Source organism: Eriocheir sinensis, chromosome 3 (genome assembly GCF_024679095.1).
Source record: "Eriocheir sinensis breed Jianghai 21 chromosome 3, ASM2467909v1, whole genome shotgun sequence".
Taxonomy (NCBI): domain Eukaryota; kingdom Metazoa; phylum Arthropoda; class Malacostraca; order Decapoda; family Varunidae; genus Eriocheir; species Eriocheir sinensis.
In genome coordinates this window covers 20,005,588-20,017,097 of record NC_066511.1, presented here as the reverse complement: position 1 = coordinate 20,017,097, position 11,510 = coordinate 20,005,588, and the positions used below count along the sequence as shown (strand labels likewise).

Genomic DNA, 11,510 nt, shown 5'->3' with positions numbered 1-11,510 from the left:
TTGTGGCATGCTGTGCTGTATGACAGCAATGTCTGATACCTGTTACTGAGCAGTGTGTAATGTCTAACACAAACTCTTCACTTGGCAAAGATTAACAGCTACCCTGTCTGTGCAGGCAATGGAGTCTTGATCATAATTTCATCTCAGAAACATTTCCATATGTTTTAGGATCTGAGGTACAGTTTTCCCTTGTCTTGTCAGTTCCTCTAGCTCGATCCTCCTCAGTCTATCAAACAAATAGTTGTAAGATCTATTGGACGACCAAATAAAACAACTCGGTGCCATATTACATACGTATATTAAAATATTGCAAGTAAAAAAATAAAACTATGGACCATTTGTGACATCCTGCACATCCTGCACATACACACAATGAATATGATGATGCAGGGTAACTAAGTTATAGAGCACTTCACCAGATCAAGGAAATTAATATTGATTTTAAATACTTATCAAGAATTTACAACTATATTAAAGTTACTAGTCATAAAAGAAATGCTATACACGTCATCAGCCATAAATACCAGTGTGTTTGTGATCAAAGCAAGTCCAGTGAATGCATAGTGGCTAGGTAGACCGCAATAATGCAACACCATCAACCAGGTTTTCTGAATTTGTACAAAGGTTGATTGAAGCCATAAATTCCCTCTGCAGCATTTGATAAGCTCATCTACAAACTTGCAACTATTGAGGACATCCACACCGTTCACATCCTGTCTTGCACCACAACCCCTTTACTTTTGTTTTCAGCACTTTTAGTCATTGAAGTGTATACTGAAGAGCTATGGTGACAATATACACCCACGCTTCACTCTACCAAGCTAAAACTTTTCAATATGTTGCCAAGCACTTACACAGGCACTCGTCTCATTGCAATAGGCCTCCTTTACTCCTAATTTGCACCCACCTTTCCTTATCCCATAGAATAATAAAAGATTACAAATGGATGACAAAAGATCAAAAAGATATGCACTACCCTTTAAAAATAATGATGCATGTTGTAATTTAAACTATGGTCCTCTGAATTATTACACACAGCACTTACATTATACATCTCCTTCAGGAGTTTCATAAAAATGATATTAAATTTCTTAGTTTCCTTTGATCTGATCATCATCAGGTAAAACACTAGGCAAATCAGTCTTTTGCAGAGGTTTGTGAATGCAGAGGCATGAGAGTCAGTGTAGGGGTGTGTAAGGTTATCAAGAGGAAGAAAATATAGTGTTAAAACATAAAAGTCCTAAAAGTGGTGGAAGAATTTTAATAACTAAGTACTACCATGATTAGAAACCAAGACAAATTCAATTATGGTAGAACTAAGTAAGAAATTAGGATGTTATAAAACCTCACTATATAGTAGAAGTTGGGTGTACAGACAGCATGGTGTGCCCAAGATACAGTTGACAGATGAGAAGTAGATGAATCAAGTTAAATGACACGATTTCCACGTATAATCTCACTGCAAAGAATCATCAACACTGTCTCTCAATATGCAGCCTTCACTGCAATATATAACCTTTTCATCTCATCCCTAACAATGTTCATTTTGAATAACTAATATCCTGTTATATAACTAAATGAATTACCCTTTACAGTTTGCACCAAGACATGTGTGTGCTCATGCCTCCTTTATACATCTGTCTACTCTGATGGGAACTTCCTAATGGGGATTGACCACAGCAGGTGTCTCAGTTTACTCCTATCCAAACACTCCATCCTTGCATATTAAAGTCCTTTCATTCTTCTAGCCCCTTTCAAGTAATCTACCACCATCCTCCCATTTTATTGCTGGCCATCCTCTTGCACTCATAACATCATCAACCTTATTCATGTATATTACTTTTTTTTTTTTTTTCAGTTCATTCTTTCCCATTCTCTCCCAATGCTGAACCATAGGAATGCTGCACTTAGTGGCTTCTACTATACTACAACCATTTTGTGAAAGTAGTTTGGGTATGGCTACCTCAGACCACTAGTAGAGCTGTCATATTTTGGGGTCTGGAAAAGTCTTACATTTTGATATACTGACCTTGTTTGTGTCACTCGACTTGTTAATGTCACAGAAGCAACATTGCCATTATGGGATTTATAAAAAGTCACCACAAATATCAAATCATTCATAAAAACTATATAACATTGTATAAAATGAAATACGAGGGGCGTTCATTAAAGATTTCCCCTTACCCAGTTCTGATTGTCGTAGGAGGCTGAAACTTTATACAGTATAGTGATGCTCATCAGTACATGTCATGTGGTAATTTGCAGCCCTGAACCCACATCAGTTTCTCTTTTACAGGTGAAATTTTTCAGTAAGGCGGGAAATGGAGCCAGTAAAGTACTGAGCAGTGATCAGGTTTTTATATTTGAAAGGCCACACACCACAGGAGACCTTCAATGAAATGAAAGCAACTTATAGAGAGGATGCCCCTTCATATGACATTGTTAAACACTGGCACCACCAGTTCAAGTGTGGTCGGACATCTGTGGCAACGGCTCCCATTCCTGGGTGACCTCAGTCTGCCATTGATGAGGACACCATTCGTCAAATCAAGGCTGCCATTTTGGAAGATCACCATATAACTCTTCGCCAACTAGCCCAAGATGTCAAGATCTGTGTGGGGTCTGTGGAGAAAATCATTCATGACCATTTGCACATGCAAAAGGTGTGTGCACGTTGGATTCCAAGGTTGCTCACACCTCTCCACAGGCAGGAATGAGTCAATTGCTCTGAGGCTCTTTTGGCCATGTGCCAAAAAAAACAGGTCGACTTTTTTGACAGACTAATCACACAGGATAAAACATGGGTCCATCACTATGATCCAGAGACTAAAGTCCAGTTGAAGCAATGGAAGCACTTTGACTTACCACCCCAAAAGAAGGCACGTGTCCAACCCTCAGCAGGCAAGGTCATCTTCACAATCTTTTGGGACCAGCACGGAGTAGTGATGACGGATTTCCTGGTAAAAGGTACCACAATTACAGCTGAAGAAATTGTAGGAGGCTATCAAAAAAGAGAGGCACGAGATGCTGATGAAAGGTGTCTGCCTCCTGCAGGACAACGACCCGGTTCACAACTCTCAAACTGCCGAAACGGAAGCACAGTCCTGTGGCTATGAAACCCTTCCCCATCCTCCTTCTTCACCTCTTTCCGACCATGAAATCGTTTTTGAAGGGTAAACGTTTCCCAGATGATGAAACACTGATTTCCGAAGTCAAGTCGTGGCTTCTGACGCAACATGAGGACTTTTACAAGCGAGGTCTCCAAAGCTGCATAAAATGATGGGAGAAATGTGTAACTCTTGGTGGTACCTATGTAGAGAAAGACTAAGAACTGCACCAAGTTTCGTTTCTCTAAGTCCTTAGGAGGTGGGTCAGGGGAAATCCTTAATGAACGCCCCTCGTATATAGGGAGTATTTAAAATTCATTTAGAATTATCTAATTGATAAAAATCATCAGAAATTTGTCGTTTAGAAATACAAATTTAGCAATTTCCACATTCTTTGCAGGCTTAGCCGACTGCACTCAGTGCCTTAATAAAATGGTTTTGGTGTACAAATTTTCTACAAACACATGCATAGTTTCATAAATCAATAATTGACTAGAATTTAGTGCCATATCTTTTTCCTTGTGGCCTTGTAAGTTGTCCATATTTTGTACTTCTTACAGTTATCCCTTAAAATGAGATGTCCTGAAAACATATACTGCTTGTTATATATTCTGAGAAGTGGCTTTACCCTTTTAAAGTATAGTATGACATCTGGTGGGCTCATCTTTCCACACACCACTTGAACATTCTTTCTTTAGAGAACTCTAGTGTATATTGCATCAAGAATCTTTAGTTTTGTGGTCTTCTTGATTCATTCATGTCAGTGAAGCCAAGTTTTAACATTATTGCCATAGGAATTAAAGACATCGGTAACCAAGCTTCATCAATTGTTTCACAGGACTGCTTAAGCAATGGAACATGTGACTAGTGTTTTGCAGCACTTATTAACTTTGAGTATGTCTGCTTTTGTGGTCACTCATAGTTCCCAGGCTACAGTACTTTTTATATAATCTCATAAATACTGTGAACCTTATAATGTCCAAATTATGAGCTTATATTTTGTTTTGTCAAGTTCTTTCTAAAAGACTAGGAGCAATGTCACTCTCTGGACAAAACATTTACATTTATAAGGGTGTACAATTTCATAACTGGCAGATTGCATTAATAGGACTAAAAGAAAAGGCTTCTACCATATAGCCAGCCATTAGGATTTATCCTTTTTGTGATGCTGTCACAATTACTTAATTTCTATTTTTGTAACTCCTTTTAGTTCTATTATCTGGTACATTTGATAGTAAACCTGTACTAGGCCCTATAACTAATTGTGTTTACTTTAAAGTTTGTGGTCTTTTGGCCTGAATACTTTTCTTTACCAACTTGAGATTCAAAATACAATTTTAAATGCAGAAATAAACACCACCAAAACTGATACACATGATCTAGACATCTGCATGGGACTAAGCATCTAAACATTCCCTTACTGCGCCTAGAAAGGTTGTTCTGACAGACTGCAGAGGGCCATGAAGGTAATGAGGTAGGTGATGATTTAAAGAAGCTATAGCTTTCTCCCAGTTAGTTACTTGTCCTCTCCATTCCCCTCTCCAATCAACTGCCATAGGGTCATCTCGGGCCCCAGTCACCACCTTTCTCACACCTTGACAGACCTCTTCCCAGGCTCCAGGCATCACTTCACTAACAGACCAGAACAACTTATATGGAACCTTTGTAGAGTCTTTATCCTCTTGACTATGTGGTGGTTTATCCAAGATAATGCAGCGAATGTGAGATGCTTCACTGCGATTCGTAGGGCAAAATGGGCTCACAATAATACCTAGGAAATGAGCATCCTGACGGGCAAACCACTGCTGCATCTGACTCTGAGTGTCCATGTCTTGAAGTGATGGATTTGGAGGGAATGTTGGGTGGGAGTGATACCACCCAACAACCTGCACACCTCCCTCATGTATGGTTGTACAGGCTGCACTTTGAGAGACTGGACACATATCGCATTCTACGCCCGAGCTAACCGCCTGTGTGGGGACAGCCACAGTCACATGCATTGTATGTGAGGTGGGGTCAAAGTAACCTCCAAGTAACCCCATAACTTCAGCAAGGGAGGTGTGGGCATGGAGGTCCATAGTGATGAGGGCATGTGCATGCATAATGACAGAAAATGGAGCTGGGGTATCTGGATCATGCTCAAGACAGCGCACTAACTTAAACTGCTCTGTTCGAGGCCCACCACGGTTCCCCCCAGAGTTTGTTCTGTTGCGGGGAGCCTCTGGTATGTGACAAGCATCCACTATGGCTCCTGATTCATCATGGCTGATAGTCAACCCTCCTCCTTCACACAGGGACATATCCAATTTCTTTTTCTGTTTTTGTCGCGTCATTTCTGACCTGTCCACCTTAACAACAGGTTTGCTTGGAATATGTGGCTTTTCTTTTGGTTTAATTCCTATAATTAAAGGTGAAGAATAATTACTTTCTGGACACTGAAAATTGATTGCACCAACCTTCTCAAGATATTCATGAACTTTACTTATGGAATTCACATCACCACAGTTTTTGAGGCCAGCACGCACTGCTGTTTTTCTCACATACTTTGGTTTTATCTGTTTCCAGAAGTTTATAAGATAATTTCTTATTTTCATATATCTTTCAGGGGTTTTTACACCTTTGCCATCAAAATATTCAAAATGAACAATCCTTTCCTCCTCTGTAATTCCTTCCAAGTCTAATTCATGCTCAGTCAGTGGCTGAGGAAAAGTAAATACATGCTGCTTTCTGCCTTCAGAGCCAATACCTTCCACTCGGGAATGTACTACATCTTTTACTTCACCACATTCATCCATGACATCTAGATTCTTGCTTTCTTCCACCTTTGTGGAAAAATTTTCATCTGTTGGAGACTTGTCAATGATAACCAACTGTTCGTCATCGCTCACATCAATATCAACATCACTTTCCTCCACTTCATCCTTTACTAAGTGAACCACCTGGCCCAGCTGAGCCATGGGAGGTCCTGACACCACCTTGGACACAGTTTCTGTTGGCTTTATGCTCTTTTTCTCCATTTGGTTTTGATTAACTGCTACTTTCATTTTTTTTCTTTTTGCTTTGTGCTTTTGTTTGTGAGCTTTTACCTTGAAAGGTGATTGGGATTTATGTAATGATGTTCCATTTTTTTTACTTTTTCCCGATTTTTTGGGTCCTGATGCACTTTTTCTTTCTTTGCCTTTTCCACTATCTGGGCTCCCTACAACATACCCACACTGTTCTATGACACACTCCTCTCCAACTGATGGAACAGCAATTTCATCTGAGTGCTTGAAATATATTGGATCAATGTTTTCATGAACCTTTGATACTTTTGATCGACTATAACCACTTTTAGTTCTTCTGGGAGATAATGGAGTAGTGGTAACAGTTGTTGTAGCCGTTTCAATAAGGCCAAGAGGATCTTCTAGATCAGTACTGATACACACAGCTTCTGCAGGCATATATACCAGTGTTTCTCCGAGAGTATCAGCTTCCTGAACAACACTAGCAACCTCCATCCATTTCTTGTAATAGCTCCGCACCTGCCCAGGGGTCTTCGAAGATATAAAACTTGAAAGTCGATTCCAATTTGCTCCAAACAGTTCCTGGAAATAGATAATTTATTAGTAATAATAATAATATATATATATATATATATATATATATATATATATATATATATATATATATATATATATATATATCTATATATATATATATATCTATATATATATATATATATATATATATATATATATATATATATATGTATATATATATATATATATATATATATATATATATATATATATATATATATATATATGCACAACACCTGAATACATGCATAAATGTGAGTTAGGTAGTTTGAAAAGAAATAAATGGTATGCCAAGGAACTCCATGATGTATGAGCTAGGTAATGTGTAAACTTCAAAATATTCAAATAAAATTCATGTACAAAATTAATAATGTATGAAAGTGGTGACATGTCCCATTGGAAAACAGAAGAGGAGGAGGATATAAGAGCATATTTTAATGTAATAATCATGAATATTGCCCATGAAATTGTGAACTAAAGCTTGTTACTTTATTCATTTTCTTTTATTAAAATAGTATTATATGATCTTACCAAGCCTTTCTGAAACAGATCTCTCTCTATATCAGTCCAGTGACTTTTACTCTTGCTACTGCCTCCAGACTTTTTAAAGCTGTTTGTAGCATGAGCCTGACTTGAATTGCAGCCACTTGAGATGCCAGCAGCTGGTGAGGTGCTGAGTAGTGCAACTGGTGGAGAGGCAAGGGGAGTGGTGGTGGCAGTAGCTGAGGTTGTGGTGGTGGTGGTGGCAGTGGTCGTATGTAATGCTGCACCTGCTTCTCCAAACAATCCAAACTCCCCTCCAGAATCAAAGTCAAAGAAGTCAGATTCATTTCTGCAAAATACCAAAATACTATCATATTATACATGACATTTTTCACCCATGAAGAATGTTACTTTTACCATTAATAGTATATTTTACATGCTATTTTTAAGTGCCAAACAGCATTCACCACATCCATTGTAGAACAAACAGAAAATGTACTAATGCAATTTTATCTCTAAATCACCTGATTTAGGTAAATTTTAGGGTATCTGGATGGATCTGGCCTTCAGTCCATTTATAAATTAGCAGTTTTCAGTGAGAACAAGTGTTTTATTACCAAATTATCCAATATAAAATACAGTACCCTAGCCAAACCATATTGAGCAAGCCACACTAAATTGATAATTTATCCTAAATATATTAATAACTTGGCCCCACTGGTCTTGGCAGTGCAGCTCACAAAAGAAGCCCGAGCGGAGGCTATCATAACAGTGGCTTGGCCACTGACCTGTATCACTTATCATTATAATTTTATGGAAATTGAATGCATATTTTAATTATCTAATAAATCTCTGTGAGGGTTGAAGGTTATTTGTGCCCATTTCTAAAGTAAGAATAAAAGTAGATTCTATAGTTCAGGAGATATCAGTTGGTACATACCGACTGTAGATCTATTACAAGTAGAGGCAGGGAATAAAGAAGCAATCATTCACAGGCTGAGGCTGCAGATCTATTACAAGACGTTTCCAATAGGTTCTGCTGCGTGCAAATTTGATTTCTACATAGGTACTCACAGAATGGTGGAAAAAATTACAACAAATCGAAAAGTTAAAGAAGGATATAAAATGAGACTTAACCAGAGCATCTATCAAATTACCGTATGGATCAATGGAAGGATCACAGGCTGCAGATCAATATAAATAGAGGCAGGGAATAACAAAGCAACTACTCTAGGTCCTGTAATGAAGCTTAACCAGAGATCCGTCAAATTACCAATATACCAAATGACACAATGGAAGGATCACAGTCTAGGGATCTATTACACATGCCATTTACCATTTCAGTAGAGGCAATAATGGTGGTGTTCTAATGTGTTCTGATGTGTGCTGCTTTAACTTCAACTCTCTAAATGGTGAAAAAAAACTACCTCCTATAAAAACTTAGGACAAACGGTCAAAAATTGCCTCGTACTGAAAACCTAGAGGGACAAACCTGACAGGAGTAGCTATCAAAATACTGTAGGAATTAGTGGAAGGATCATTGACTGCAGATTACGGTAAAGATTCGTTTTAGTACTGTGCCAGTATTTCATTACCTACCTTATGAAACATCACTAGCTCTTCATATATCTTTTCAACAAACATTCAATAATCATGGAAACGCTATCAAAATCCACTTCAAGGACTATTTATTGTTGAAAATAGGGGATAATATTCACGAAAGCGCACCCTCCTATGGCGGCGGCCACAAAATAGCTCGCAGAGGGTTTAGGCTGGGGGAGCATTAAACTACTCCAACCGAACTTTACAACCTGACAGCTAACAGGGGACTTCGCCCCCCTTGACTCTCCCCCACATGTGTATGCAAGTTATTTCTGTGAGGAGGTATTTCTCACAATACCGGCTGCACAGCTGCCGCACCTGCCGCCTGAGGAGGCTACACTTTCGTGAATATTATCCCCTATTTTCAACAATAAAAAAAATAGTCCTTGAATTGGATTTTGAGTGTTTCCATGATTGTTGAACGTTTGTAGTAAAGATATATGAAGAGCTAGTGATGTTTCATAAGGTAGGTAATGAAATACTGGCACGGTACTAAAACGAATCTTAACCCAGATTAATTACCGTTTACCATTTACTGTTGATGAGGTTTCAGGCCCTGCTCCGCCACTGGTGCAGCACTCTACGAGGGCCGTCAACAATTACAACGTTAGCCTCAATAATAGTCTTCAATGCACTTATTCTCAAACATCATAGTGAGTGAGTGTCTTACGTAATTGCTTTCACGAATAATATCACATATAACCATTAGTTCAGTTTTCATGTCTATTATTTTCATTATAGTATCACAATTAAATATCCAATGATTATTTCCAACACACTGAGCATTCATCACACACAGTTTATCTTTGAGTACAGACACTGATTAATAGCCATGATCGGTCATGTTACAAATCCTCTCAATTACAGTCTGGAGAACTACACAACACTGGTCATTCACTGAGTGGTTGATTTCAGGCTTCTTGTACCTCACAAAATTTATGTATTTCTTCTCAGCCACGGTGCACTTCTGTGATTTATGATTGCCAGCACATATGAAACAATTTGGGGCGTCTCCATTCGTCTTGGCAGTACAGTTGGCCTCAAGATGGCCGTATTTCTGACAGCGATAGCATATATTTACATGGTATCTGTCTCTCACTGTGTATATTCCCCATTCTAATTTTAACTTGTCGTGATTCTTGTGACTCAACTCTCTTACAGTTGGGTCACACCTCAAAATGTAGTGCATTGTACCGCCAGCTGCAGGCAGGGAATAAAGAAGCATTAATTATAACTCACTTGAAGTCCAGGTCCACCAGCCCCACTACGTCCACATCCAGACTGCCGCCCAGCTCCTCGGCAGTCGCCATGGGTGCCAATACGCGAGTCCCCGGCTACTTCAGGTCATTTCCAGGTGTTGGCCATTACTCGTGGGGCGCGGAGATGTGTTTGTGTTGGTTGTGAGGGACGAGGAAGAGCACAGGATGAAAAATGGCCGTAGTGTTGCCGTGCCGCCCCCTGTGCCTTGTTGTGGTGCCAGGCTGACTTTGCAACGGGGCACTATTCCACAAACCTCTCTCTCTCTCTCTCCCCCCTTTCCTTTCCCTTCTCTCTTCTTCCCTTCTCTTAATTTCCATCCATCCATCCCTACACCTTCTCTCTCTCTCTCTCTCTCTCTCTCTCTCTCTCTCTCTCTCTCTCTCTCTCTCTCTCTCTTCAAAAGGAATATTGCTGTCATTTCATATCAAGGTATTTCGATGACTTTTTTTTTGGCGTTTCCTTAATTTATTGCCGATTTCTTTTGCTTTTTTTTTTTTTTTTCATTTGATAGGTATAGTGCAGTACATAGTTCGCAACAAGACACTCAATTTGACGCAAATAATGTAGAAAATTATCAAATGGAATAAACAAAAAACACCAAAATCAGACAGCGGTAATGAATAGGCTATAACTGTCATTTCATATCAAAGTATTTCGATATAAGAAAACTTTTTTTCTTAGATTTACATGCCTTAGTCACGCATTAACAGCTTATAAATGTCATTATTTTCTCAGATAATTTAATTATTGTCATTCATATCCAAGCCACAAATGGACTGACACAAGCATTCTGCGGTGACTTCTTTCACATATTTATTGGCTCAGCGAGAGACTTGTTTTATTAGTGAGTTCGCCATAAACTAATTTTGCAATCAAGCTTGTGAAAGTTAGAAAACGTGTGTATAGCGTTGGGCGATTCGGGTGTTCGGGAAGGTGTGTCGAGATCGAGGATCGAGCTGCTTCACGGCCCCCCTGGAGAACTTGGCCACGCTGCATCTCCACATTCCCCCTCCTCCTTTCTTCCCTATAACTTCCTCTATTCCTTCTCTCATTTGTTCGTATCATTCTATTCCTCCTTCATCTGATTTTCGCTTTATTTTTTTTCTCGGCGAGTGTAAAATCTAGTGTTCATCATTCCAGGTGTAATCCCTGTAAGTATAATTGCTGTTTTTTACAATACGGAGTCACTATCCAATACGCTGTAGGGCGCACTAATAGTCTGCTGTTCATTTAAGCCTAAATTAACTTCTTTTTGCAACATATAGATAGATGACGAGAGGCTGCTAGGTTTACAGTAAAAAGGCCTTGTTTTGAAATTAATGAAGCAAGGTGAGCAATGCTTCCTTCTATATTTACTTTCATACGAAGTTATTTATATGAAATACCATTATATTCCCGGAAGAAATATAAATGACAGCTATTGCATTTCCGCCTTCTTCACACCAAAGGAAAGGATGCCACAAAATTTGGAAAGTCC

The 11,510-nt window shown here is 38.9% G+C and overlaps 1 protein-coding gene and 1 long non-coding RNA gene across 8 annotated transcripts in view; one reads left to right on the top strand and one right to left on the bottom strand.

The window, feature by feature from the left end:
• Positions 1–281: 281 nt before the first annotated feature.
• Positions 282–10,284, bottom strand: LOC127006278 (histone H2A deubiquitinase MYSM1-like). Of its 2 annotated transcripts, XR_007759376.1 has the most exons (4): positions 10,013–10,284; positions 7,220–7,520; positions 2,866–6,694; positions 282–2,622 (listed from the first exon to the last, which is right to left on the bottom strand). XR_007759376.1 is itself a non-coding variant. In XM_050875957.1 (3 exons), exons 1-3 carry the CDS (start codon positions 10,081–10,083, stop codon positions 4,505–4,507), a joined length of 2,562 nt encoding a protein of 853 aa, XP_050731914.1. In that variant the 5' UTR covers positions 10,084–10,284; the 3' UTR covers positions 282–4,504. The 2 variants fall into 2 exon arrangements, 1 of the variants encoding a protein (XP_050731914.1); XM_050875957.1 differs by having other exon boundaries at positions 282–6,694.
• A 267-nt stretch (positions 10,285–10,551) lies between these two features.
• Positions 10,552–11,510, top strand: part of LOC127006262 (uncharacterized) — a 53,235-nt gene continuing 52,276 nt past the window's right edge. For 2 of the 6 annotated variants that reach the window (XR_007759375.1, XR_007759373.1), the window contains exon 1: positions 10,552–11,184. This is a non-coding gene — a long non-coding RNA (uncharacterized LOC127006262). The remainder of the gene's footprint in view (positions 11,185–11,510) is intronic. The other 4 variants (XR_007759371.1, XR_007759368.1, XR_007759374.1 and 1 more) reach the window with 4 other exon arrangements.

What these genes read in the sequence shown, in the direction of transcription:
- LOC127006278 (XM_050875957.1), bottom strand. Translation starts at nt 10,083, where the DNA reads ATGGCGACTGCCGAGGAGCTGGGCGGCAGTCTGGATGTGGACGTAGTG. An exon ending in CTGGTGGACCTGGACTTCAA is followed by an intron (nt 7,521 to 10,012) that starts GTGAGTTATAAT and finishes GGTATTTTGCAG; the next exon opens with AAATGAATCTGACTTCTTTG. An exon ending in ATCTGTTTCAGAAAGGCTTG is followed by an intron (nt 6,695 to 7,219) that starts GTAAGATCATAT and finishes ATCTATTTCCAG; the next exon opens with GAACTGTTTGGAGCAAATTG.